Source organism: Quercus robur, chromosome 7 (assembly GCF_932294415.1).
Source record: "Quercus robur chromosome 7, dhQueRobu3.1, whole genome shotgun sequence".
Classification (NCBI taxonomy): domain Eukaryota; kingdom Viridiplantae; phylum Streptophyta; class Magnoliopsida; order Fagales; family Fagaceae; genus Quercus; species Quercus robur.
In genome coordinates, this window is record NC_065540.1 from 9557156 (window position 1) to 9582845 (window position 25690).

General features: G+C 33.8%; 1 protein-coding gene across 1 annotated transcript; it reads right to left on the reverse strand.

Moving 5' to 3' along the window:
* Positions 1 to 248: 248 nt before the first annotated feature.
* Positions 249 to 4710, reverse strand: LOC126692105 (purple acid phosphatase 22-like). The gene is made up of 5 exons (XM_050387586.1): positions 4423 to 4710; positions 4030 to 4321; positions 1699 to 2264; positions 1278 to 1366; positions 249 to 707 (listed from the first exon to the last, which is right to left on the reverse strand). The coding sequence occupies exons 1-5, from the start codon at positions 4564 to 4566 to the stop codon at positions 479 to 481; spliced, it is 1320 nt and encodes a 439-aa protein (XP_050243543.1). The 5' UTR covers positions 4567 to 4710; the 3' UTR covers positions 249 to 478.
* Positions 4711 to 25690: the final 20980 nt, after the last annotated feature.

The following is a 25690-nucleotide window of genomic DNA, read 5'->3' on the forward strand; positions in this document are numbered from 1 at the left end:
ACTTTTAATCAAATCAAAAATGTAATTAAATAATTTATTTATTACATTGCTGTGATACTAATTGAGTGATTGTATTCTTTTTTACTTCAATTTATATGCTTTCTTTATTATATAGATAGTGGTTTTAAATTAATTGGTTTGATTTTGAAAATTTTGTCGAGAATATCCACGAAAGAGGAAAAAATTTCATTCTAGTTGTTATTATACTTACTAAAAACTGAGCAAGGAATTCTGATAAATACATAAAATTGAGCAAGGAATCAACAATAATTTCTATAAGGATTAAGTTTGATTTAGATAATATTCATCACCGCGTAAGATATAGAACATGCATCCATGCATGGATTAGAAGAAATGATGTTTGCAACAATGCAAATATTAGCCAAATTGTCTCTGGAGTTTCATGCTTCAGTTGAAATAATATACAATAAGATATATATGCATCCACTTAAGCTCGCAAATTTATGCGTCAGCTTAATTAGAGTTCATCCTTAGAAAATGATGATGATACTTGCTCATCCACAGTATCCCAGCATGCTTTAGACGTGCTTAAGCTTTCAAACCAGACATCATCTGCAACAATGGCGTCTGCATCATTGTTGCGGTGCCATGACCAAAATGCATGTGTTTCGTTTAGAATCCTGAAGCGTCCATGGCCAAAGCTTGGCTCCCGATACAATGAGAGAGGAGAAACAGGTTCCTCATAACTACACATTACACCATATATATAATAAGTACACGTTGTTAACATTATTGAGTTTCATGAAGGAAACAAAAATTAATGGAATAGTTTTAATTTCCTTTGGTTTAGTTTTATTTTTTATTTTTTATTATTATTATTCTTTTATTTTTTATGTTGGTCAATTTGATTATGTACAACTTTTTTTTTATAATTTTTTTTTCTCAATTTTCAGTAAATAAATAAATAAAATTTTAAACAAAAAACTGATCCATATGCAATAGTATATTAACTTGTCTTTAAGGGTATAACAAACCTAGAAATTTAGGCAAGAGACTCATAAAGGGAGGAAAAAGAAAGAAGTCTTTGACCTTGCCTCTGAGGCTTTAACTACTGGACTGTATCCAATAGGTTGAGAAGAGGAGGTGGGTAACCTAGCAATGGCTACCCACGGTTCTCAACTACCTCAAATTGATTTGCAATCAAATCCAAATTAGACAACACATGGATTCAGTAAATTTGTGCATTAAAAGTCAATGAATATTGGTAAAGCATGAATTTAAAGGCTGGTACAGTCACATTATTCAAGAGTACTCACTCTAATGCAAGTCCTTCACGGTTTCCTCCATCACCAATGGTAATATATACTGGACCGCATATGTCTTTCTCATTATCATAAACCCTAGTCTGCAAAACATAGGTAGAGAACCCAAAATTAATTAATAAAAATTAAGTATAATTTCTTAGATAATACATGATGTTCTATAATTAAATTCAATCATATAATTATATTGATCAATTAATCATATAGTTGTTTTTAATTGGTTATTGACACAATTGTATAGTTGAACTTGAGTAGAAAATCTAAGTTACAATACCTAAGATATTATTATATTAAAGAAAAAAAAAAGGAGAAAAAAGAAAAGAAAGAGAGAGTAAAGGGTTAGACTATAATATGCTCACATTTTAAATTTCTTAACCCTATTTATCAAAGAATATAAAGCAAAGGGGTGACTTACAAATCGTTCATATGCATGAACATGTCCAGCAAAAACCACATCTACACGAGCCTTATACAACAACTCCTCCATTGATTGTCTCATGCTTTCTCCTTCACCTTGATGGGCTGTGTTAGTATTATACCAAGGGGCATGCAACAACACAAGAATCCATGGGGTCTTATTCCTATCAACTCGAGCTAAATCAGCCTCAAGCCACTTGTACTGAGCTGAGTCTACATCAAAATGGGTGTATGACCCTAACATTATAATGTGTGTCCCAGCAACTTCAAATGAGTAATACAAATTTGAGGTTGATCCACTCTCTTCGTATGGCATTGGCCACCTTGAATTATAGGACACGAAGCCTTTGGGATGGTTAGGTAAGATCTCAATGTCATGGTTCCCTTGAGTCACCATCCATGGGCGGCGGCTAGCAGAAGGCTCGACTAGGCGTCCAAATGAGTCCCAAAGTGGCTGGTGGCCATTGGCGTATGATAAATCACCTGGTAATAAAAACACATCGTAGTCCTGACCATCAACATGTGCTAGCGTTGATGCAGTCCAATCTGTCTGTCCTAGGTCGCCTGTAAAGGTTAGCTGTTAGTATAAGTGTGGGGGATAAACTGTTAAGAATTACTAATATAAATTACCTTAAAAAAATAAAAATAAAAAACTTTTGAAATGGAAAAGATTTCTTTTCCAGGAATTTTCTATGTAGGGATGCATCATAAATTAGTGATACACATCCATCAATATTACTACTACATTACAAATATCATTGTTTTTTAAAAATAAAAATAAATTTGACCATTAGATTTAAACTCTAAATATCTAAATTGAAAAGCACAAAAATGTGTTAGTTAAGTTACAACACTCTTGATACAAATAAAGATGAAATTAATTGTATGACCTAAGATCCTTTCCTTTTCCTTAAAAAAAAAATTTAAATCCTTTCCTTTTAATTGGTTAGAATTTGGTTAAAAGCAAGATAGGTCAACTATAAGTCTATATATGAAACTTTTTGTAGTAAAATAAATTTTTAGTATATATAGCATCACTCTTTTCCCTTAATTTTACAATTTTCCATTAGTATGATTTGCCCCCATCTTTATGGGTTTCAACTTTCAATCCTAAACTTTTCGCTACCCACTCTCTTCAGAATAATTAAGATCTTCTAGAATTCTTTAGGTAACTCCATCATAGAGTTCTTGAAACCTTATCTATTCACTTTGAAATGAATGAATTAGATTCTACGTATCATCAAAAATGTTGATTATTACCATTTTGATATTTATTTATATCATTGATGTTATGGTAAATTTTAATTCACTCATTTCAAATTTGACGGATAAGATTTAAGAAGTTCTCTACATTGGAGTTACACTAAAATCCCTAAATAATTTTAACCCCCTTCCCCTCTTCTTATACCTTAATATAGGTGTTAGACCCCTGATTACTACAATCCATATGAGGGTTGAACCCCAAGCCTCATTCTTAAAATGAAGCACAAAGTTCCACAAAGCCCTTACCTAGCTATGATGGTTCAACCCTAAACCTCTTTCTTAAAATTAATGAAGTAGACATACAGTTCCACTAGATTAAAGACTGGTGGTTAGACCAAACTGAATTAAAGATTCTAAACCAACTTGTTTACATGATAATAAGGACAATAGATTATTCCCAGAAACTTGCAAGTTGAAAGTTTGAAACCTATCACAACTAGCACAAACAGCCTTTTTTTTTCTTATCAATTTGATAATTAAATTGAACCAATAACCAAGGTGTCATCTAAGACTTATTGATTTCTCCAACTCCAATATTTATAATAAAAAGTCTTGAGTTTGGCTCTGACCACTAGCATATGTACAGACAAACTATCTGGGTTATCTCTTAATGAGGGCTTGTTTGTTACGGTTGTTTAAACAATAATTTTCAATGCTTAAATAATATTACACATATTTTCACACATTTTTTAACCTGCATATATTTCCAAAAAATACAAATAATGTTACTAAAATAACATTACCAAACGTGCCTAATTTATCTAAGGTATCTCGTTATCACCCAAAAAAGAAAAGAAAAGAAAAAGCAACACATATTGCACTGTTATCGTTATTGTTTACTAACGGATAGTGTACACTCTTCAACTTAGTACCGGTTTTGCTTAGACTAACAGCAATAACTATGCTTCCAACTAACAACTCTTCCAAATTAGAGACTTTACAAAGAAGCATATCCTTAACACATTATTTTGGATTCCAAGCAAATAGGTGATGTTGGATTCTAGATGATGTTGGATTCTAAGCAAATAATTAAACTAATATTTAGAAAAAAGTCAGATAAACTTACCAACTACGACAAATTCAATGGGAAATGTGGAAGGAGGTGTCTTAAAAGAGAATTCCGGGCCTGACTCTCCACACCTGTAGAAATAGGTGGTGTCTGGCTCCAATGGTCCAATCTTAACATGGTGAATCTTGCCGGAGCTATATTGGAAATAAGTATACGATGTGTGTACCCCTCTTGCCTTTACATCAAATCTCCCTGATTCCGTACCATATTCGACGATTGATGGTGCTTGTCTATCATCAGTAATCCATGAAACTCTGATGTGATCACTTCCTAGCAGTGATATATGAACCTAACATATGATTGATAACATGAAGAAAAAAAAGTAGTTAACATGTACTTTGTGCATGAACCTTTAAATTGAATTCTACATGACAAAAAAACAGTGTGTACCTGTTGAGGATCGGAGTCTGATCGATCGTGTCGAGTGAGAATGACTTGACCAGCAGGTTGACGAGAAAAATCATCACGAGCTTGTGGGAGTTGAGGCAAGACGAAGATGGTAAAAAGGAGAGGAAATATTATACGTGCCCACATTTTCTTTCCTTATTGTTTTTAAGCTCAATGGATCTATAAGATGTTTGAAGAAGCTAAGGATATAAGAAGTGCGTGGCTTTGAGACTTTTGAAGATATAAATTATAGTTTTTGGAATGCAAAGACGTGAAGCAATTGGAACAGTTTTTGATATGCTTACAAGAATGAACACTTCCAAAAATATATATTCTTTGCCTCTTTTTTCCGCAAGTAGCTAGCTAAATTTGGCTAGGCTTTGGCTAAGTCATGTTCGATTTCTAAAGTAAAATAGGTTTGACTCAACATTACAGGTCCAATTGTCCAAACTATTCATTTGTTGTACATTTTTCACTCTTATGTTTAACTTCTTTCTTATTTTATTTGATGAAAGATTTCGTGTTCAGTCAGTTCACTTTCTATCGTGATCAAAAAAAAGTTCACTTTCTATATCCAAAGAAACTTGCACATCTACTGCTATACCTACACGTATCTATTAAAATATTATGTCGACTTTTTGTTTTTATTATTTTAATTAACAAAATTAAGAATATTCTAAGGATCCTTTTCTCTTTTTTTTTAATAATAATCATATAATGAGAATAAACAACATAGTACCAAGCAGGACAGTAAATAGTGCACTTTTTTTTTTTTTTTTGGAGAAACGGTATAGTACACTTTAATGGCCGTGTCTTGTGGCTAAAATAACAGTGACAAGCTATTTGAAATTTTTGTTAAGCTGTCTTTTTTGCTAGGTAACTATGGACTAGTGTGAAGTATCCAAGAAGTTAGGAAATTTATATTCCAAGAATAATACTCCTTTTAAGGTGAAGGATAAATTCCATTATAAAATTACCTATGAGAGATACTATTATGTGAGATGATAAAGTTTATATTTTAGAAAGAAAATATCAAAAGTACTATCAATTTTATTATAAACTAATTATAAATTGATGTGTCATTAAATATAGTTGATCTGTTGATGTCACTTCAAAGAATATAATAAATAAATATTTAAATTATTTTTTAGTGATAATATCTGTTAGTAAAGTTTATGTAGTAAAATTTATAATATTCTTAGCATAATAAGCAAATATCTAAATTATTTTTCAAAATCCTAATATATTTATTTCATAAATTCAATTCAACTCTAAACTTCTAAAGTTCCCACAACCATTAGATGTGTAAACATGATTAAAAGGAAAAGGAGGGGGTCGTGTTGTCATGTGCATGTTTGGTGTTTATTCATTGACAAAATGTGTAAAGATTTCCCATAAAAAAAAGGGTGAGAGATTTAATGTTGCTACGTAATTAATCCAATCTTCTGTATAGAAGAGAAAAACTAAAAAATACCAGTACTCCTGGTAGGACAGAGCCAGACTTTCAACCAAGAGGGGGAAGGGTGTGGCAAAAGTTCGAAGGAAAAAAATCTTGAAATTCCAAACTAGTATATTTAGTGTTAACAAAAAATAAAATAAAATATACAAAATAATCATTTTTTAAAACATTGCACTGTAAATTATTTATCAAAAGGTCTCACCGTTCTTTTAAATCTCAAAAATCTTTTATTATTTATTTTGTACTAAAATGTCAGAAGTTTTCCTTGCAATGTAAAAAATTCAAACTAGCATCTCTTCCTGTATTTAAAAAAACCAAATATTATAATTGATTAGACTAAGGTTTTATTTGCTATTGTTGTTATTGTTATATATGTGTTTTGTCTTTGTTTTTATCTTTCATAAAAATCTCAACTAAAAAACAAAACCACAGGTCCACACCACAAATCCATTATTGCCAATTTAGATAATACACTACTATACTGTATCATTAAATTAACCAATCAAATGGCCACACTTTACTATTTCTACTATTAAAACAAAAGGCAGTAACTTTACTTGTTGTAAAGTTAAAACAGTTAGAGATAGAGTCAGAGATGGGAGAGATATCAAATTTTTAGAATCTTAGATTTAAGAGAGAAAGAAAGGAGAAACAAACTAGAGAGAGTTAGAGATGGGAGAGATGAAATACCAAAGAAGGAGAGCAAGTTGTGCGGCAACTGTGACATGTGACGCATATCTAATCAGATATCTTCGATTAGTTTTGGTGGCCAAGCACGGTGAGACAATGCCTGTTGTTGCTGGTGGTGGCATGGCATCATTGTCCAGATTAAAGGAGGCGTGATTCATGAGACACGCTCTCTCACAGTCTCATTTGCTATTAGATTTTAATTTTATTTTAGGGTTTTTTTTTGTGGTAAATTTGAAGAGATTTTACGGACTGGATTTTTATTTTTGTTTTTGAAAGGTTTAAACTATGAGTTTGTTGATAAATTTTTTGTTGTTGTTTGTGCTATTTAGATTAATTTTTGTGGTTGTTATTTGGGCTATTTTTTGGTTTTAGAGGGTCAAAGAAATTGTAGGGAGGAAAAGTTTTGTTTCGATGGGCTCAAATTCTAAATAAACCTTAATTATACCTACTATTTTGAAAAAATAAAAAAATTGAGGGGGGCCAACACTACAAAAAAATCGTTCTGTCCCAGCGTTTTTACAAACCGCCGTAATAGATAAGTCTGTACCAGCGCTTTTTGAAAACGCTGGTATAGGAAATCCTATTACGGCGGCTCAAAACCAGCGCTTTATAAAGCGTTGCAATAGGAGGCCTATAGCGGCATTTTTCAAAAACGCTGTTATAGGAAGCCCAAAAACGCTGGGATAAGGTTACTGATTTCCCTTAGGGGGAAAGACCTATCCCAGCGCTTTTAAAAGTGCTGGAATAAGGTCGACCATATTCCAGCGCTTCAAAAAGCGTTGGGATAGGTCTTTCCCCATAAGGGAATGAGGGACCTGTCCCTGCGCTTTTGAAAGCGCTGGGATAGGTGGACCCTATTCCAGCGCTTTCAAAAGCGCTGGGACAAGTCCCTACGTTCCCTTATGGGGAAAGACCTATCCCAGCGCTTCAAAAAGCGTTGGGATAGGTCTTTCCCCATAAGGGAATAAGGGACCTGTCCCTGCGCTTTTGAAAGCGCTGGAATAGGGTCACTTATCCTAGCGCTTCAAAAAGCGTTGGGACAGGTCCTTCCATTCCCTTATGAAGAGAGGCCTATCCCAGCGCTTTTGGAAGCGTTGGAATAGGTCAACCTATTCCAGCGCTTCAAAAAGCGCTGGGATAGGTCTTTCTCCCTAAAGGAATGGAAGGACCTGTCCCAGCGCTTTCAAAAGCGCTGGAATAGGTCACCTATAGGTTTTTTTTTTTTTTTTTTTTAAATATTTTTTTTTAACACAAGATAGAATTTCTACTATAGCCTAATTTAAGTGTATATATGTATGAAATTTCCTCCTAAAGACTTTAACCCCGACACTTGCCCCTCACATCCCACAAACACTTATACTTGTGGAGGGATTTGTTAATTATCAAATGACCAATACTCTCCTAAACCTAAAAAAAGATCAAAGTACCCCCCAAAACATTGAAAAATAGCAAAAACACCCCGATACCTAGAAAAAGAATAATATACCCCCGAAACCTAATAAATGACTAAAATAACCCCAAAACATAAAAAATGACCTAAGCACCCCCTAAGGCATTGAAAATGACTAGAGTACCCCTTGTGTCTAAAACTAGCCAAAATACCCTCGATTACTTAAATAAGAACAAAATACCCCTATAAGTCAAATAAATGACCAAAATGCCCCTAGAAAGACAAAAAATGTCCAAAACACACCTGACACCCAGAAAAGGATTGATACACCCCCGAAACATAAAAAATGACCGAAATATCCCCAAAACATTGAAATGAATCCTAAAAACTAGAAAATGACAAAAGCACCCCCCATGCATATGAAAGGTGGAAAACCCCCTTGATTATTTGAATAACACTAGGGGTGGCAAAATCAACCTAAATCCATTTGCCCACCCAAACCCACCTACTTAAATGAGACTCAAACCCACTCAATTATTAATTGGGTGAAATGAGTATTAACCCAATTAATATTAATGTTTATTGCGTTTTAAATGGGTACCTAATTATGATCCAAGTATCATTTCTACAAATCAACCAACTTTAAAATACCCCAAAACCACTAAAATGAGCAAAATACCCCTTAAACATAAAAAATGACCAAGATACCCTAAAAAAAAAAAAACAAAATAACCCCGAAACCCAAAAAATTACCAAAATACCTCCAAAACCTAAAAATAAAATACCCCCGAAACATAAAAAAATGACTAAAATACTCCTTGAAACCAAAAAAACGAACAAAATACTTCCAAAACCCAAAAAATGACCAAAATACCCCCAAAGTCCAAAAAATGACCAAAATATTCCTAAAGTCCAAAAAATGACCAAAATACCCTCAAAACCTAAAAATTACCAGAATACCCCCAAAACCTAAAAAATGATCGAAATACCCCTGAAGTCCATAAAATGACCAAAATACCCCTGGTCGTTTTTTGGGTTTCGGGGATATTTTGGTCATTTTTAGGTTTTAGGGGTATTTTTGTCATTTTGTAGGTTTCATGATTATTTTGGGTATTTTTTTTGGTTTCGGGGGTATTTTAGTCATTTTAAAGGTTTTAAGGGTATTTTTGGTCTTTTTTGGTTTTTGGCGGGTATTTTGGTCATTTTAAGGTTTTGGGGGGTATTTTTGTCAAATTTTGGTTTTTGGAAGGTATTTTGGTCTTTTTTTGGGTTTTGGGGATATTTTGGTAATTTTTTTTGGTTTTTGGGGTATTTTGGTCATTTCGTAGGTTTCATGGTTATATTTTAATATTGTTGGTCCTCAAGTCACATCTTACAAATTTTTTTTAGCTATCACATTATATTTTAGTAATTTTTAGTGAGGAATTATATTTTATTAATTTGAAGTATTAAATTAAAATATATTAAATTAGTTTGAATTATTAAATTCAATTTTGTTAAATTGAATTATTAAAAAATATTTTTATTGATTAATATAATTTATTTTATTAATTTATTAAAAAATATTTTTATTAATTAATATAATTTTTATTAATCAAGAAAATGCTAATGGAAAGACCTATCCCAGCGCTTTTAAAAGCGCTGGAATAGGATCCACCTATTCCAGGGTTTTAAAAAGCGCTGGGATAGGCCTCTCTCCATAAGGGAATGGAGAGACCTGTCCTAGCGCTTTTGAAAGCGCTGGAATAGGTGGACCTTATTCCAGCGCTTCAAAAAGCGCTGGGATAGGCCTCTCTCCATGAGGGAATGGAGGGACCTGTCCCAGCGCTTTTGGAAGCGCTGGAATAGGTAGACCTTATTCCAGCGCTTTCAAAAGCGCCGGGATAGGATCACTTATTCCTTTATGGGGATAGACCTGTCCCAGCGCTTTCGAAAGCGCTGGAATAGGTGGACCCTATTCCAGCGCTTCCAAAAGTGCTGGGATAGGTCTCCAAAAACGCTGGGATAGGTCCCTCGTACCACTTAAAAATTTTCAGACTTCCCACTTATTTTTTTCACCTTCCCACCACTTTGGTCTCTCATTTTTGGTCTCCCACTTCTTTAGTTCAGCTGTTTTCCTCTCACCCACATTTTTTCTCCCTCTCCCTCTTCCTTAACCCACTTCCCCTCCTCCTCTCTTCTTCTTTACTCAAAACCCACCATTTCTTTTCCAAAATTTTAAGCACAAAAATACTACCCTAAACCACAAACCCTATCCAAAGCAAGGTAAGTCTCTCTAGCTCTCATTTATATTTCGTAGCAATATTTGTATATATATTTGTTGTTAAATTTCTAGTTTTTTAGTTTTGATTTTGGTTGAAGTTTGGTTTGGGTTATGTGTATATTTTTGTGTAACTATTGGTTGATTGTGTGGGTTTTAGTTTTGGATTTGGTTTTGGTTAAAGTTTACCCAAAGCAAGGTAAGTCTCTCTAGCTCTCATTTCTATTTTGTAGCAATATTTGTATATATATTTGTTGTTAAATTTCTGGTTTTTTAGTTTTGATTTTGGTTGAAGTTTGGTTTGGGTTATGCGTATTTTTTTGGGTAACTATTGGTTGATTGTGTGGGTTTTGATTTTGGTTGAAGTTTGGTTTGGGTTATGTGTATATTTTTGTGTAACTATTGGTTGATTGTGTGGGTTTCAGTTTTGGATTTGGTTTTGATTAAAGTTTACCCAAAGCAAGGTAAGTCTCTCTAGCTCTCATTTCTATTTTGTAGCAATATTTGTATATATATTTGATGTTAAATTTCTGGTTTTTTAGTAATTAGAAAACTTTTTCAAATGTTAGTGAGATTCTAAAACTATCAATTGCTTGTATATATTTCCTTATTAAACGATTCATTGTTAAATGTTTTTAAATCATTAATAGGAATTGATATTTGTATTGATTATATATTGCCAAGATTAACAAATCTTACTAACTTTACTAGGCCATTTCTTGTTGATTTGATTAGTCAAAGCACATTTTTAAATCGTTAATATGGGAATTGATATTTGTATTGATTATATATTACCAAGATCAACAATCATATTAATGTTACCGGGCTATTTACTATTGATTTCATTAATCAAAGCAATAAAAAGAGTGGGGACGGCTTGCAAAACTTTCTTATTTCCTAAATATATAGTTAGATAGCTGAGTTAGTTGTATCTAGGGAGTGGGAACTGCTTGCAAATCTTTTTGGTCTGTTACATGGAGGCAAGACTTTTAAGCAATAATTTCGTCAAAATTGATATATTTTAAAATCTTAAAATTTAAGTAACTAGAACTTTGGACACAAGATTTAGCAAGGGTGTACATAGAATTATTAACTAGAGCTTTCTTCTTCTCTCTTGCATCCTAGCTCCTGCTCCCTTTTTTATCTTCATAGAATTATTACACTTCCAATGGAATTTTTCTTAAAACTGCAAAAGAATGGGTATAAGTTATGGTGCAACAAACCTTCTGGTGCTTGCTTTCAAATTTCTTGGGAATGAAAATTGAATTGTCTTTTTGGGTTTGACTATAATCATGTGTTTGGCTTAGCTATAGATGCTTGTCACTTAAGGCTATTAGCTTGATGCTTAAGAAGAGCTTGACAATCTTATTAAGTGAGAAGGAATTTTGATTTTTAATAGAAATGGAATCAATTTGACCAACTTCGATCTCCATTCTGCTCTCACAAAGGTATACCCTTTTTCCTTTTCTATTTTTTTTTTTTTAATTTTATTTGGAAACTATGTTCGAAATGTTATATTTTCACCATATGCGAATCAGATTGTAACCATGTAATTTTTTTATTTTGAGTTTACGATTCTAATAAAGCCATTTAAAGGCATTTGTATTTTTTTTTTCCTAATAATGAATTTGGGTTAGTATTTAGTGAGAAGTTAAACCTTAAGTGCGTAAAATTTAGTTGTATTTGATTTTTTAACAATGCAGAGAAAATGTGAGTTACTTTGAATTTTATAGTAGTGAATTTGGGATATTTATAGGTATTGGAACAAGTGGGGTTTGAGGTAATTGATGGTGGAGAATGGAAGTTTTGGAAGTATGTGGAGGAAGATGAGTTTGGACTAGGGCTGCCAGTTCATACTATTTTCATTATGGGAAAACTGCTGGTAGGGGATCGAAATTTACTAGGTTTGTGTGTATATATATATGCTTTATTAATTTTTTTTAATTATCATATACAAGTTTAATTTTTTTTTTTTTTTTTTGCAATGCTAAATATGAGGGATGTCTTCATTGGGTCTTACATTAAACACATTTGAGAAACAAACTATTTTTTTTTTTAGTGCTTGCTTTAAGAGCTTGTCTATTCATGTAGCGGTCTTTGACACTTTTATACCTTGATTTAATTGTGAGAATTTCTTAATCACATGAAAAATTTCTAAGTGATGTCCACTTTAGTTATGCCTACAAATTTTGTTTCTTTACCTCTATAGTTTTACTTGTGTTTAGGATCAACAAAGTTGGAAGCTTTCTCAATGTCATGTATCTAAGCTAGCCAAGAAACTGAGGGTGAAGGTATGAGTGATGAGTTGGTACTTTTCACCCTTATTTATGATATTACTAAGTTCATTTGTATTATTGCTATTGTTGTATTTCTTTTGCAAGTTTAGTGTGAAGTTTTTTTTAACCCTTAACTACAATCTTGTTTTAGTCATTTAATTTTACCAATTATTTAGTTTTTATTTGTTGATTGTTTTTCAGGAAGAAGAGGTAAAATTGAAGCCTGTTATTGCATTCGATTATGGTATGGTCTTCTTATAAGAGTTCTTTCAATGATTTTTAGTTACATCTTGATGTAATTGAGATGTGAAAAGGCTAAGGCATTCAGTACTAATAACTGAACGGTTTTCTGATTTTGGTCCTTTCATTTCATGGCCTAAAATGTGGCCGTTTCTTTTATTAGTAGATTTTTAGGTTATGGGTCAAATGTCCTTGTCTCACCATCCTTATTGAGTATCTAGACTTGGCTACGTTATATATATATTCCCCCCCCCCCCCCCCCACCTCTTTTTTGCCAACATGGTACTTTGCAGGGCATTTTTGTCAAACTGAAGGCTTTCATTCATCTATGTCAATTCATGTCTGGTTTCTTAGCCAACCATTTCGTCTGAAGTGGACCCAACTCATTGAATTTTATTTTTTGAGTGCTTAATGTAGCATTGACCAAGTATACTAGTACTAAAAATATAGCTAACATTTGCAAACAGCTAGTTCCAAATAACAATCTAAATTGACCTGAATGACAATAATGTATAAATACTATTATTTAATATGTAACATGCCTTTGCAATTTGACAATTAAATAATTTCTACCATTTTTATTCCTTTTGAATTGATGAGTGAGTTTTGCTCTTGACTTCTTGCAATCTTTTTTTTTTTTTTTAATTTTTTTTTATACTAAAAATACTTGCATAGTGTAAGAGAGTGCAAGATTTTAGATACATCATCCATCAATATATATCCCAAGAGAGAAAGAGAGAGAGAGCTACAACTACAACTAGAACTACAAGTCTGTTATGGCACGTCTAATTTATCAATATTTCAAACATGAATCAAGCAAGTGCCTTTAACAATGCTTCTATGCATTAATCTTTCCACTCAATTTAGTTGATAATTTTATTTTACTTTGTCATTGTATTTTTTATTAAAATAAAAAACAACTCAATTCTGACTGTTGGATTTGTTAAATTGCTAGATTAAACATTTGGTGGCTACTGCAATATCTTTAGCATCCCCTATGGAGCAAAGCAAGGTAGCAACTAGTAAGTTAACCTCTCATTCTCTGACTACGTATGATTAAATTATTAAATAGCTCATGTTTACTGTGGAACAAATGCAAACTAGCAAAATATTGGAGCTTATCTTCTGGTTTGTATATCTTTGTACACCTCTCCCTATTTTAGTTTATAGTTTGTTCTCTCAATGTACTTAGTTTAGTAGTTTCTTCTCTTTTTACATGATTTTGGACGTGAAGTCACCTAATTTATGTCTTTTAAGTGATCTTAGTAGTCTATAATTTAGACTTAGATTTTGTAAGATTAGCAGCTCATTGTAAGTTTGAGTTCCTCTTTCTAGGAGCAAACCAATGAATTGCTCAAGGGAGAGTAAAATCTACTTCAAAATACCCTATTAGTATATAATTATATGTCAAATTTTTTGTTGTGGTGAGTTGTTGATTTGGAGCAAGTGGGTGGCTTGCACGGTGATATAAGGTGGTTTACTTTTCATTATTGGGAGTGTTGATTGTCTTGTGAATATTGTGATATTATTGTTCAACTATGTGTGAATTTATTTTGTCTCCTCTTAGTAAATTCAAATATTCTACTGTGGTAGGTTGTTGATTTGGAGCAAGCGGGTTGTTTGCACGAAGATATAAGATAGTGTATTTTATTTTGGGAGTGTTGATTGTGTTGTTCCTATTGTGCTATAATTATTGATAATGAACTTAGTCATTCTTGCTGGAATTTCCTTAATAATTCTGCCTTTTATGTGATCATCTAAGTTTACTTTTTATCTATTGCTACTTGAGTGATTAGCCCTAGGCAGACCAAGTATGGATCTAACTTGACTTAGACTTATATTTTTTAGTTTCGTGAACACTAGGTTCCTAGGTGATTGGAGTGGTCTAGCATCTTAAAACTTTTTCAACATAAGCTATGGAGTCAAATTCAAGGCATTCTTGATTATTACCCATGATTAAGTTCAAATTTTTCATCATCGATAAGTATATGTATGGCTCCTTTGGAAGAATGGGCATGGCAATTTATGGTACAAGGACAATTACTTAATGCCCTTGATGAGAGATTGAGGGCTAGAGGTGGGTTTGATGAGGGGAAGATTGAGTTGGATGAGTTAGAAAGTGAGGACATGGATATATATTTGCTCCAAAAAATGAAATCCAAGGATATGTGGTCTGAGTTTGAACAAAATTATGGCTTTTCATTATAGCCAACATTTGAAGATATTTTTGATTATTACCCATGATTAAGTTCAGATTTTTCAACATCTGAAGATTTTTCATCATTAATAAGTATTGCATTTGCTATTGTAAATAATTATAAGTAGATATATTTAATTTGTTGGTTTAATGTGGTATTGTATTTGCTATTGAAAAATATGAATTATGATTCATTACAGGTGTTATAAAATAAGTATTGAAAAATATGTATTTTAGGTACATTACAGGTGCTAAATTTTTTTTTTTTAAAAAAAGGACCTATACCAGCGCTTTTGAAAGCGCTGGCATAGGTCCTTTCAAATTATACTGATTCACGACCTATACCAGCGCTTTTATGAGCGCTGGAATAGGTATAGTCTATGCCAGCGCTTTCAAAAGCGCTGGTATAGGCCTTTTAAATTATATTGATTTAAGACCTATACCAACGCTTTTGAAAGCGCTGGCATAGGTAGAACCTATTCCAGCGCTTTCAAAAGCGCTGGCATAGGTAGAACCTATTCCAGCGCTTTCAAAAGCGCTGGTATAGGTCTTGAATCAATATGATTTAAAAGGCCTATACCAGCGCTTCAAAAGCGCTGGTATAGGGCATATGCCTTTCCCAGCGCTTTTGAAAAGCGCCGGTACAGGTTCGTCGACCCTATACCCACATTCACTGCGCGGCGGTTTGAAGCGCTAGGAAAAAAAACGCCGGGATAGGAATTTTGACCCTATCCCAGCGCTTTCTGGGGCTATCCCAGCGGTTTTGAAAACGCTGGGATAGCCCTGTTTTTTTGTAGTGCAAAGCCAATAAATGGCTCCATCCCTGACTCTTAAATCTTAGCAATTATTAAGAAAAGAAAGATGAACTTCTAAAACTCGGTGCCTGCTTGAAAATTTCACACAACTTCCCTTCCCTTCCCTTCTCCTAAATTTTTTCTGTTAAATTTTTGCATCATTTTAGACTGATAAAATTTGAGAAAAAGAAATTTTCTTTTTTTGATAGAAAAAAAATGAATAAATTCTTAATCCAAATACTTCCAATTAGTAATAAGTTGAATCTAAGATTCTAGGGATAATTACACATAACCCACCTGTGGTTTGAGCGAAAATCACTTTGCCCACCCGTGGTTTGAAAAGTATCACTTAACCCACTTGAGGTGTGTTTCCGTCACTCTCCGTAACCCACCTCGGTTTCTGCCGTTACAAAAACACCTTTTAACCCCAAAACAGAACATAACGCGAATCAAAACCCCCAAAACTCAAACACTTTTCGAGAGAGAGACCCGAGGTGCGATCAGCTTGTTCTTCGTGGTTTGGAGCGTGTGGAGAGGGAGAAAACACTTGTTTTGTATCATCGAACCTAGGCAAGGTATGTGTGACTGCTGTTCATCTGCATTTGGGTCTGTTCTTGATTTAGGGTTTCAGATTTTGTTCAAGTGTGAACTTACTGTGTGAAAGTCTAAATTTGTACTTCCCAGGAATCGTGTTATGTTGATATGTCTTCATCAAGTGGTAATTTCTCGGGTTCATGTGGACATATGTGCAATGAGCAGACTTGTGTTTTGAGAACAAGTTTGAGTTTGTACAATTTTGGGAGGAGGTTCTTGGGTTGTAACCGTTATAAGGTTGGTCCTAAGTGTCCTTTCTTTATTTGGATTGATAACCCAACCTGTCCTCGTGGGAATGAAACTGCACCTTTGGCTCTAGAGAAGATGTTTAGGTTTTAGACTGCTCTCCAACTTGCAAATGAGAGGGAAAAGACAGCTCTGGAAACGGCAGAAGAAGCTAGGCAAATGGCAGAAAAGGCTCTTGAAGAGAAAGCCAAAGCCAAGGAGAGGGAGAGAAAGGCTCGAGCTGTCTGTGCAAAAGCTAAGGAAAAAGCCATTCTTGCTGAAGAGAAGCAAAGAATGTGGAAGTCTGCATGCATTTTGTCATGGATCTTTTTTGTTATTGTTATGTTGTTGTGTTTTGGCTCAATTGAGTTCTCTGGAGTGAAGAGATCTAGATTGTTGCCCCTGAAGTAGTTAATTGGTTAGTAGAGATAGTTATGGCAATGGTGTTAATGAATTTGCATTGTAATAGCACTAGCCTACTGATGTAATGTTTTGATGTGTCAATGAATGAAGAATTGGTCAATTATTGAGTATTTTGTGCATATCATAACAACCATTCAATGGAAGAAGTAATGGTCAATTATCAATTTGGCTGTGCATACCATAACAACCATTCCACAATAAAAACTTCCATACACTATATTAGAAAAATATTCTTGGACACAATTTGTAGTAGCAATAAATAAACTTCCATATAATTTGGCTGTGCATACCATAACAATCATTCCACAATAAAAACTTCCATACACTCTATTAGAAAAATATACTTGGACACAATTTGTAGTAGCAATAAATAAACTTTCATATAATCTAGTTTGGACAAATATTGTTCCATACAAACTGTAATATCACAACTTCCATATAACAACCTGGAGTGTATTGTACCTTAATTACAAAAAAGCACATTCCAAGGCCAGCAGTGATTGTTTTTTACACTAATTGATAATTATAAAAGGCCAACAGTGGTCTTCACAAAAAAAAAAAAAAAAAAAAAAAACAAAAAGGCCCATATGTTCCCACTAGCTTTACTCCCAATGCTGGCATGCGTACCCACTAGCTTCATTCATTTCTTACCTTTACTCTTTACTTTTTCCTCTTTCCACCCACTGGATTCATTTTTGGTGGCCTTTGTGCAGCAAGCTATCCTCTAGTCCTCACACCACCAGTGCTCCCATTTGCATGTGAAGGCTACAAAATAAAAAATAGATCCACTTGTTAAAAAATATCCTAAGCTACACAACCATCCAGGACTAAGTTACTTGTGAAGAACTTGGTAAGGTATCCCAGGTCTCCCTAGGTGTGTGAAACTCTCGTTGTGAGGAAGAGAACCATCCTGCTCTCTTGTGAGATGGCCTAGGTTGATTTCCTTGCTGTGAGGATGAAGGCTGAGTGGCAGACATCATGTTGTAGGTCTGGGTAGGCTGCTGGGATGGTGGCTGAGGTGCAGGCTGAGGTGCAGATCTAGGTGCAGGCACCCCTTCCCTTGCCTACAACAAAACCCAGTTTCAATACAGTGTTTATTGTAAGTTTAAAAACAAGTTTTTTTTTTTTTTTTTTTTTGCCATTTAAATCCTAATTACTTACAGTTTTTTCTCTTTGAAGTCTCTGTCTCCTCTGCCATGGTGTCTTCCCAATGATGCCAGCCTTGCACCCTCTTGAATTATGTCATTCCTTTTTGCATTTCCCACATCTTACAGGTCTGTTCAGTCTACTTGCTTTGTAAGGGTTCCTAGGCTCATCAGAATCCCTCTTTCTTTGTTTGGGTAGTCTGCCTGGTGGTTTGTATATGTGAGGTGCCAGGGGAGCAGGCTGTCCAGTCTCAGCCCATTCTGACTGGCCAGGCATAGGAGGAAATACCTCCTTGTATATCTCCATGTAAGTTTCTTTGAAGTAGCATGGGTGGATATAGTCTTCTGGTATCTCAATGTTTGTATAAATGGCTGTTATGGCATGTTTGCAGGGAATGCCATTTAAATCCTAAGACCTACAGCTACATGTCTTTTTCACCAAATCAACTACATGCCTCTCATACTGACTGCCTACCTCATAAAGGAAATTACCAGCTGGGGTAGCACTAAATGCCTTACTTTCAACCTTCAATTTCTCCAACCTATCTTGTATGCTTGGACACAACTTTCCAGCATACTTCTGTATCCCTTCTCTTTTTGTGTAAAGTCTAGTCATAAGTCTAACCCTAATCCACTCCAACATTGCCAAGATAGGCTTGTCCCTAGACTTCAATATCATTGCATTAAAAGACTCACTCAAATTATTTACCAAACAATCTGTTAAGGCCCTAGGAGTGAAGTGTGACCTTGTCCACTGTGCAGGTGCAATATTTGCAAGATACTCATATGCCTTTTCATCCAAATCCCTTATGTACTGCATGCATCTCTCAAACTCCCCTACTGTTGTGGCAGCAGCACACCTCCACAATGCATCCTTCAGCTCCAATCCCTTGTGATCAACTTTGAAATTGTTGTAGATGTGTTTCACACAGTATCTATGCTCCACGGTAGGGAATAGTGTCTTTATTGCAGGTATAAGCCCCTGTAAATAAGCAAACAAACAAACAAAACAAGTTAGTTCAGCAAACAAAGTCAACTATTCAAGTGTAACTGAACAAAACAAAACTTGCATACCTTTTGCCTATCAGAAATGAAGACCAACTGAAGCTCCTCTGGCCTCCCTATATCATCAGCAAAAATTTCCAAAAACCATATCCAAGACTCCTTGGTTTCTTGTTCCACAACAGTCATGGCTATTGGAAAAATGTTGTCATTTGCACCCTTGGCAGTGACAAATAAGATTTGCCCACCAAATCTGTGCTTTATGTGACAACCATCTAAACCTATAAATGGCCTGCATCCACCTAAAAATCCTACATTCTGAGCATTGAATCTAACATACATCCTCTTAAATTTTGGCTGGGAAGTCTCCTCAGCCATTTCTGTCTGCAGTATAACCCTACTCCCCTTGTCTACAGTGATTATCATTTGTGCATAGTCCCTAAGGACACCATATTGCAGTTGCTCATCTCCATTCATCAAATCCTTTGCCTTTCTCTTTGACCTATACACTTGGTTTACACTTAGGTCAACTGATAAATTTTGCATCACATGGTTGTGTACACCACTCACCTCCCAATTTGGATTTTTGCTAAAATCCTCAATGAACCTCTTAGCAACATAAGCTGATGTTGCTTGTCTGTTTTTAAAAGACTTGGGACAAGTACAGTCATCAGTCAAGGTCTTAATTTGAAATGTTAGCTCTCCACTTATTTGAGATGCATAACATCTCTACCCACACCCATTCTTGCAGTGAACTGATATCTTGGTCCTCTCATTAAGCTTGAATTTGATGTCAATAGGTTTTTTGATTGCATACTCCCTCAAAGCAGCTTTGAACACCTTTGCATTAGGGAACTTCATCTCCTTCTTCAGTACAACATTTCTCATGTCACTCTTAGTATTAAACTCTACTTGCTCAAGTGCCTGCTCATCATCAGACCCATCCATGCTTACCAGGTCATCCTCAAGGGCTGGCTCAGCCCACTCAGGGTCTGCATGGAATGCATTGCTTGATTCTGGGGCTGTGTAGGGTGCATTGCTTGATTCTGGGTTTGTATTGGGAGCAGAACCTTGTGGAGCTGAGTTTTGAGCAGCAAATATATCATCACCAAAGTCATCCCCCTCTAGGCCTTCATTTAGCCAATCATCATCATCTCCTTCAACATTTTGTTCTTCATCTCTTGCATCAATGTCAACATCCTCAACATCTTCTTCATCATCACTCTCATCATTATTCTCATCATCATTCTCATCATCTTCATCATCATCACTATCCAATTCTATTTCAACCCTTACTGCATCACCACTTACATCACCACCTACATGACCACCTACACCATCTGCTACTCCCCTTCCATCACCATCTACACCACCATCTGCCACTCCCCCTGCATCAGGATACTCAACTGCCAATGGCTCCACATCTATGTCAGTATAGATTATGATTTTTTCAGCATACCATGCCTTATGAAGGTTAGTCATGTTTATGACATCTGTATCTGCTTCTATGTCTCTTAAATCATGCTGTAGATCACCTTCAGGAAGTAAATACTTATATCTACTGTGTTCCTTAGGAGCACCAACTAGATGGCATAAATCCCGAATTTCAAAGTAACTCAACTTGTCAGGGTCAATCTCTGTCAGTAAACGTACAGACCCACCCACATATTGTATGGTTGGCTCTTCCACAAAACATCCCCCAACATGAATTTCAAGGTCAAATGTGAAGTCAACAATCTGCAATTAAAATAAGTATTTTGTTTACACACTGACATGCAGAAAATGACAAGAAGCCAAAAGAGACAACAAGCCAACAAATTGACAACAACACACGAACAAAGGACCACATAAAGCACATGCAAAACCAGATTCCCAACAAATTCATAGGGACCACACTACCCACAATTCACAAACAAGTGCAATCATTGACAAATAAACTTGATTCTTTCAGGTATATGCATTATAGAAACAACCATAGCAAAATGCATATCCTAAGCGATTCTACACATAAATAGCAAAATGCACATTTAACATACAAAAAAAAATTTATTGTGCAGATGAACAGCAAAACCTAACTACGTGGGTGGGTCACGATAAAAAAATGACATCAAGAACCCAAATGCAAATGAAAAACAATCACACATACCTTGCCTAGGTTCGATGATGCAAAACAAGTGTTTTCTCCCTCTTCACACGCTTCAAACCACGAAGAACAAGCCTGATTGCACCTTGGGTCTCTCTCTCGAAAAATGTTTGAGTTTTAGGGGTTTTGATTCGCGTTATGTTCTGTTTTGGGGTTAAAAAGTGTTTTTGTAACGGCAGAGACCGAGGTGGGTTACGGAGAGTGACGGAAACACACCTCAGGTGGGTTAAGTGATACTTTTCAAACCATGGGTGGGCAAAGTGATTTTCGCCCAAACCACAGGTGGGTTATGTGTAATTATCCCAAGATTCTAAAGTCTTCATCAGTTCATCCTTACAAAAAGAGAAAAATAAATACCCTATTTAATTAAGATAAGAAAAAAATAATGGATGCCCTAGCTATGAGCATTTTTAGTGAATCATTTTTTTTTAATTTATGAAAAAAAAAAAGATAGTAATTAATGTTTTTATATTTTTTTTTTATTTCACATAAAAGTGATATCAAAATTTTCTCAAAAATAATTTATTAAAAATTTATTTAAAAATATCTTTTAATATGATATATAAAAATATTTTTTTTTTTCCGGGCTTAATTTTAAGCCATTATCTGCATTTTTATTGGACCTTGCTTCCTACCAATATATCATGACCATTTATTTACTCTATGATGGACGGTTCTTACTTAGCCGGAGATAAATGTTATTTTTTGATGTTCTCATACTTTTGCAAGAAAAGAGAGAGAGAGAGGTTTACAAAAAAAAAAAAAAAAAAGAGAGAGAGAGAGAGAGAGAGAGAGTCATTTGTACGAACTCGATTCTCGAAAAAGAAAAAGACAAAAAATGTTTAAACTCAACGGATAAAGACGTATTTGAGAATTTCAATGTCGGCCTAATTAACCGTGCCACAAATAATTGGAACCATCTCCTACTAGAATATCCTAGGAATCTACTTAAAAAAAAAAAAAACATTAATAAAATATGAACAAGAAAGTCGGATCTACTTTGTCAAACAGAACTCCACCGCTGATCCATATAAGTCAGGCCACATGTTAACTTGTTAAGCATACCTTGCTGGGTTTAGATGGGACACCCAGAATCCATGACAACAAATTAAGAAACCCTTTGTATGAAAACAATTTTTTATAGACAAAGAAAATGAAAGCTATTGATTTTGTTTTTATTATAATTTAATTTAAGGGTATATATAAATTTTTTTTGAAAACTTGAACTCTAGTTCTTTTTTCTCTACTCCTCACACGTCATAAATATTTATATTTATGAAATGACTATTATACTAATAATGCATTCTTAATTTGGCCCTAGTTCTCTTTTATTCCGTATTTATAATATTATGTACCTATGATAAAAAAATTTCATGAGTATTTAAAAAGAAATACACAACAACAAGAAGCACAAGAGAGAGAGAAAAAATTATAATTGCCTCACCATTCAACTCAGAGCAACAGCTTCAATTAAATTTGGGTTAATATCTTTGAGTTCTATTCAAGGATTCCAGATTTTCTATACAAAATAATTGAGCTTGCCAATTAGTTGACTCGTGAGCAGTAAAATTTGACCTTAAGTAAGCGAAATAGATAAGATCTTTGGAAAGATTAGAAATGGAGTCGCATGTACAATATGTACCTAACATACTTTTTCATTTCAAAATCATTGGAAGTTTGGAACTCACTGCATGCTTTACAATGATGAAATATGGAGTTCCATATACACTTACCTTACATACTTTTCATTTCATAACTAAGCAATCAATGAAATTCATTTATCCAGTTTTCTACTTCATACTATTATTAGAATATTGAAATTATAAGATTGTCCTTGAGAGGTCAAAAGTACAACCCTATTAGTAGCTAGAGCAAGAATTTCTTGGTTCAACTTCAAATTACATTATTATATATGAAAGAAATCATAGATGGATAAGATCCCTAGTACTTGTCATCGTTGTTGTATTGAGTAAGGTTTCATTCTAGGATTTCAAATTTTCTTTCAAATTTTAGAATGACAGGAAACTTGTCAGCAACAAATGTTTTAATTTATACTTTCACATTTTTGTTGAAAAAGTCTCTACAATCTCTTATTCTTATTTGAGTTATGGTGAGCTGCAAATTTGTCCATGGACATCTTAATTTATACCTAAAACCAACTTGAATTGCTTGAATTAGGAAGTATGGACATATTATTGTCAGATTTGTATGCCTAATTTAATTTCATTATAAGATTTTTTCACTCATGCTCCAAGTTAGCAATTCCTCTTTAGAACACTATAATCTATAATTATTTAGAAGACTGCTAACAATAGTCGATTAAGGGGTTAAGCAGAACTATAGTTTCGTTAATTGAGTCACGCAAATACTTTGTCCAAACAGATTGTGTAATCCAATTCATTTGCATGGTAAACCTCACGTATGAATATGATACTTGGTCTTACCAGTGAATGAATTTTAGCTAGTAAGTTTCATTAATATATACGTCGATCATAACCTAATAAAGCAAATTATCTATTTAAAAAAAAAAAGGTTTTACTGTGGCTTAGTAAACTGCCACTACAGCTTAGAAAACTGCCATTAATAATTAAGTATTGTTGCAATAGCTTATAATGGCGGTTGTACAGAACACAAATATATGAATAACTGTTGTGATGAGCCCTATTGCAATGGTTATAGATTGAAAATCGTTTTTCACCCATTTTGTTGTAGCGATCAGAAGCTGCCGCTATAGAGTATCTAATTGTGGCGAATGAGAAAAGAAGTTCTCATCATCTTCTTCTTTGATTTCTCTTATTAATTTATATATATTCTCTCTTACAAACACATACGCATGAATGTGTCCATGTTAGTTGTGAAACATGTGTGTGTCTAGTTTCTTAATGTTTTCTTCTCAAAAAAGAAAAAAAAAAAAAGAGTTTCTTAATGTTTGTACGTTTGTTTAGATGTTTGAATAATAGTTGTCCTTGAATTTGATTGGATAATTTTGCACTGAATATAAGGCCTCTTTAATAATTTAAAGGATTATTTATGACAATTTAAAGGATAAGATCAAACGGAAAATCTTTTTTCTAATAGTATATCTATAAAAGAAGACCTTGGAGGTAGTAGATGAGATTGTAAAAAAATTAGTGGTCACTGACACTATTTTTATAACGGGATTAGGAATTTGACTAACTGACTATTGACTCAAAAGAAAATAAACAATTTTGTTATAAAATGGTAGATAGAAAATATGTTATGCCGATTTTTTTATAATTTTTATTTTTTGGTAAATAGCAGACTTCAATAAAATTAAAAGACTTAACAAAATAAAGTTAGCATCCACTGTGGAAGAGAGTCTGTCATAATACATGCCATTGTTTTCTTAAAAAAAAAAAAAAAAAAAGGTAGAACATTTGCAAGAGAATAATTTAGAATAACTGGCCTACCCTCCAAATTTTATCTTCTAGGCAGGACAGCAATTAACTGGTCTACCCCCTAAATTTATTCTCACTAGAAAAACCTTTTATTGAAGTTTCCCTACAAAACTTAAGGTTCTAAGAAGGCAATTTGGATTGTTCCACAAAATACTTCACCATACCTAGGACTTGCATAAACAAAGGAAAGCAGCCAATAAAGGGAATATGGAACATGCATTGATAAGAGCATAGCATGGATCTCTTGCTCAATAGTGGCCAGCTCAATGAAAATCACCACCTGACTGGGTTGAACCCTATACCTAACCTGACCTCTTTAATATATGGAATTCTGTACAATATATGGAAATTTTATAATATAGAACTCAAAATGTGTATTTTTCAGAAGAGATTAAATTCTGTAAGGATGTAGTATAATTAAAACACAAGTTTTACTTTACCAATCTCAACATGTTACATCATCATATTATATATTAAAGAATAAGTACAATCATATTCAATTAATTCTAATACCTATTTGAAAATCCAACTTAATTATGAGTTTATTGAGATATGTGTGGTAAGATATATTGAGTTTTAAATAAAAAACCGAATGATGTAAAACATAGATTTTAATTACACTCTACCCTAACTAAATTCGGACTCATATAATATACAATATAATATAATATGCGTATTTTTGTAACTATGTTATCATCTTAATGAGCATTCTTTCTCAAAAAAAAAAAAAAATCTTAATGAGCATTTATATTGGCCATATTTATGTTGACCACAAAATTAGACTCTATGCCATAATATGGCAGAAGATGAATATGGATAAAACTCTACTGTGCATTTAATTCATGAACAGAAATTCTGTTTCTTGAGTAATGCCAAAGCTAGTAAGAAAATACTTAAATGAATTTCTCGACTTAATAAACCCCCAAAAATATTGTCTGAACAAAACCGAAACGGTAATTTTAGGTATGTAAGTCTTTGTCGGCACCAGTTTATTTGGTTTTTAGCTAATTATTT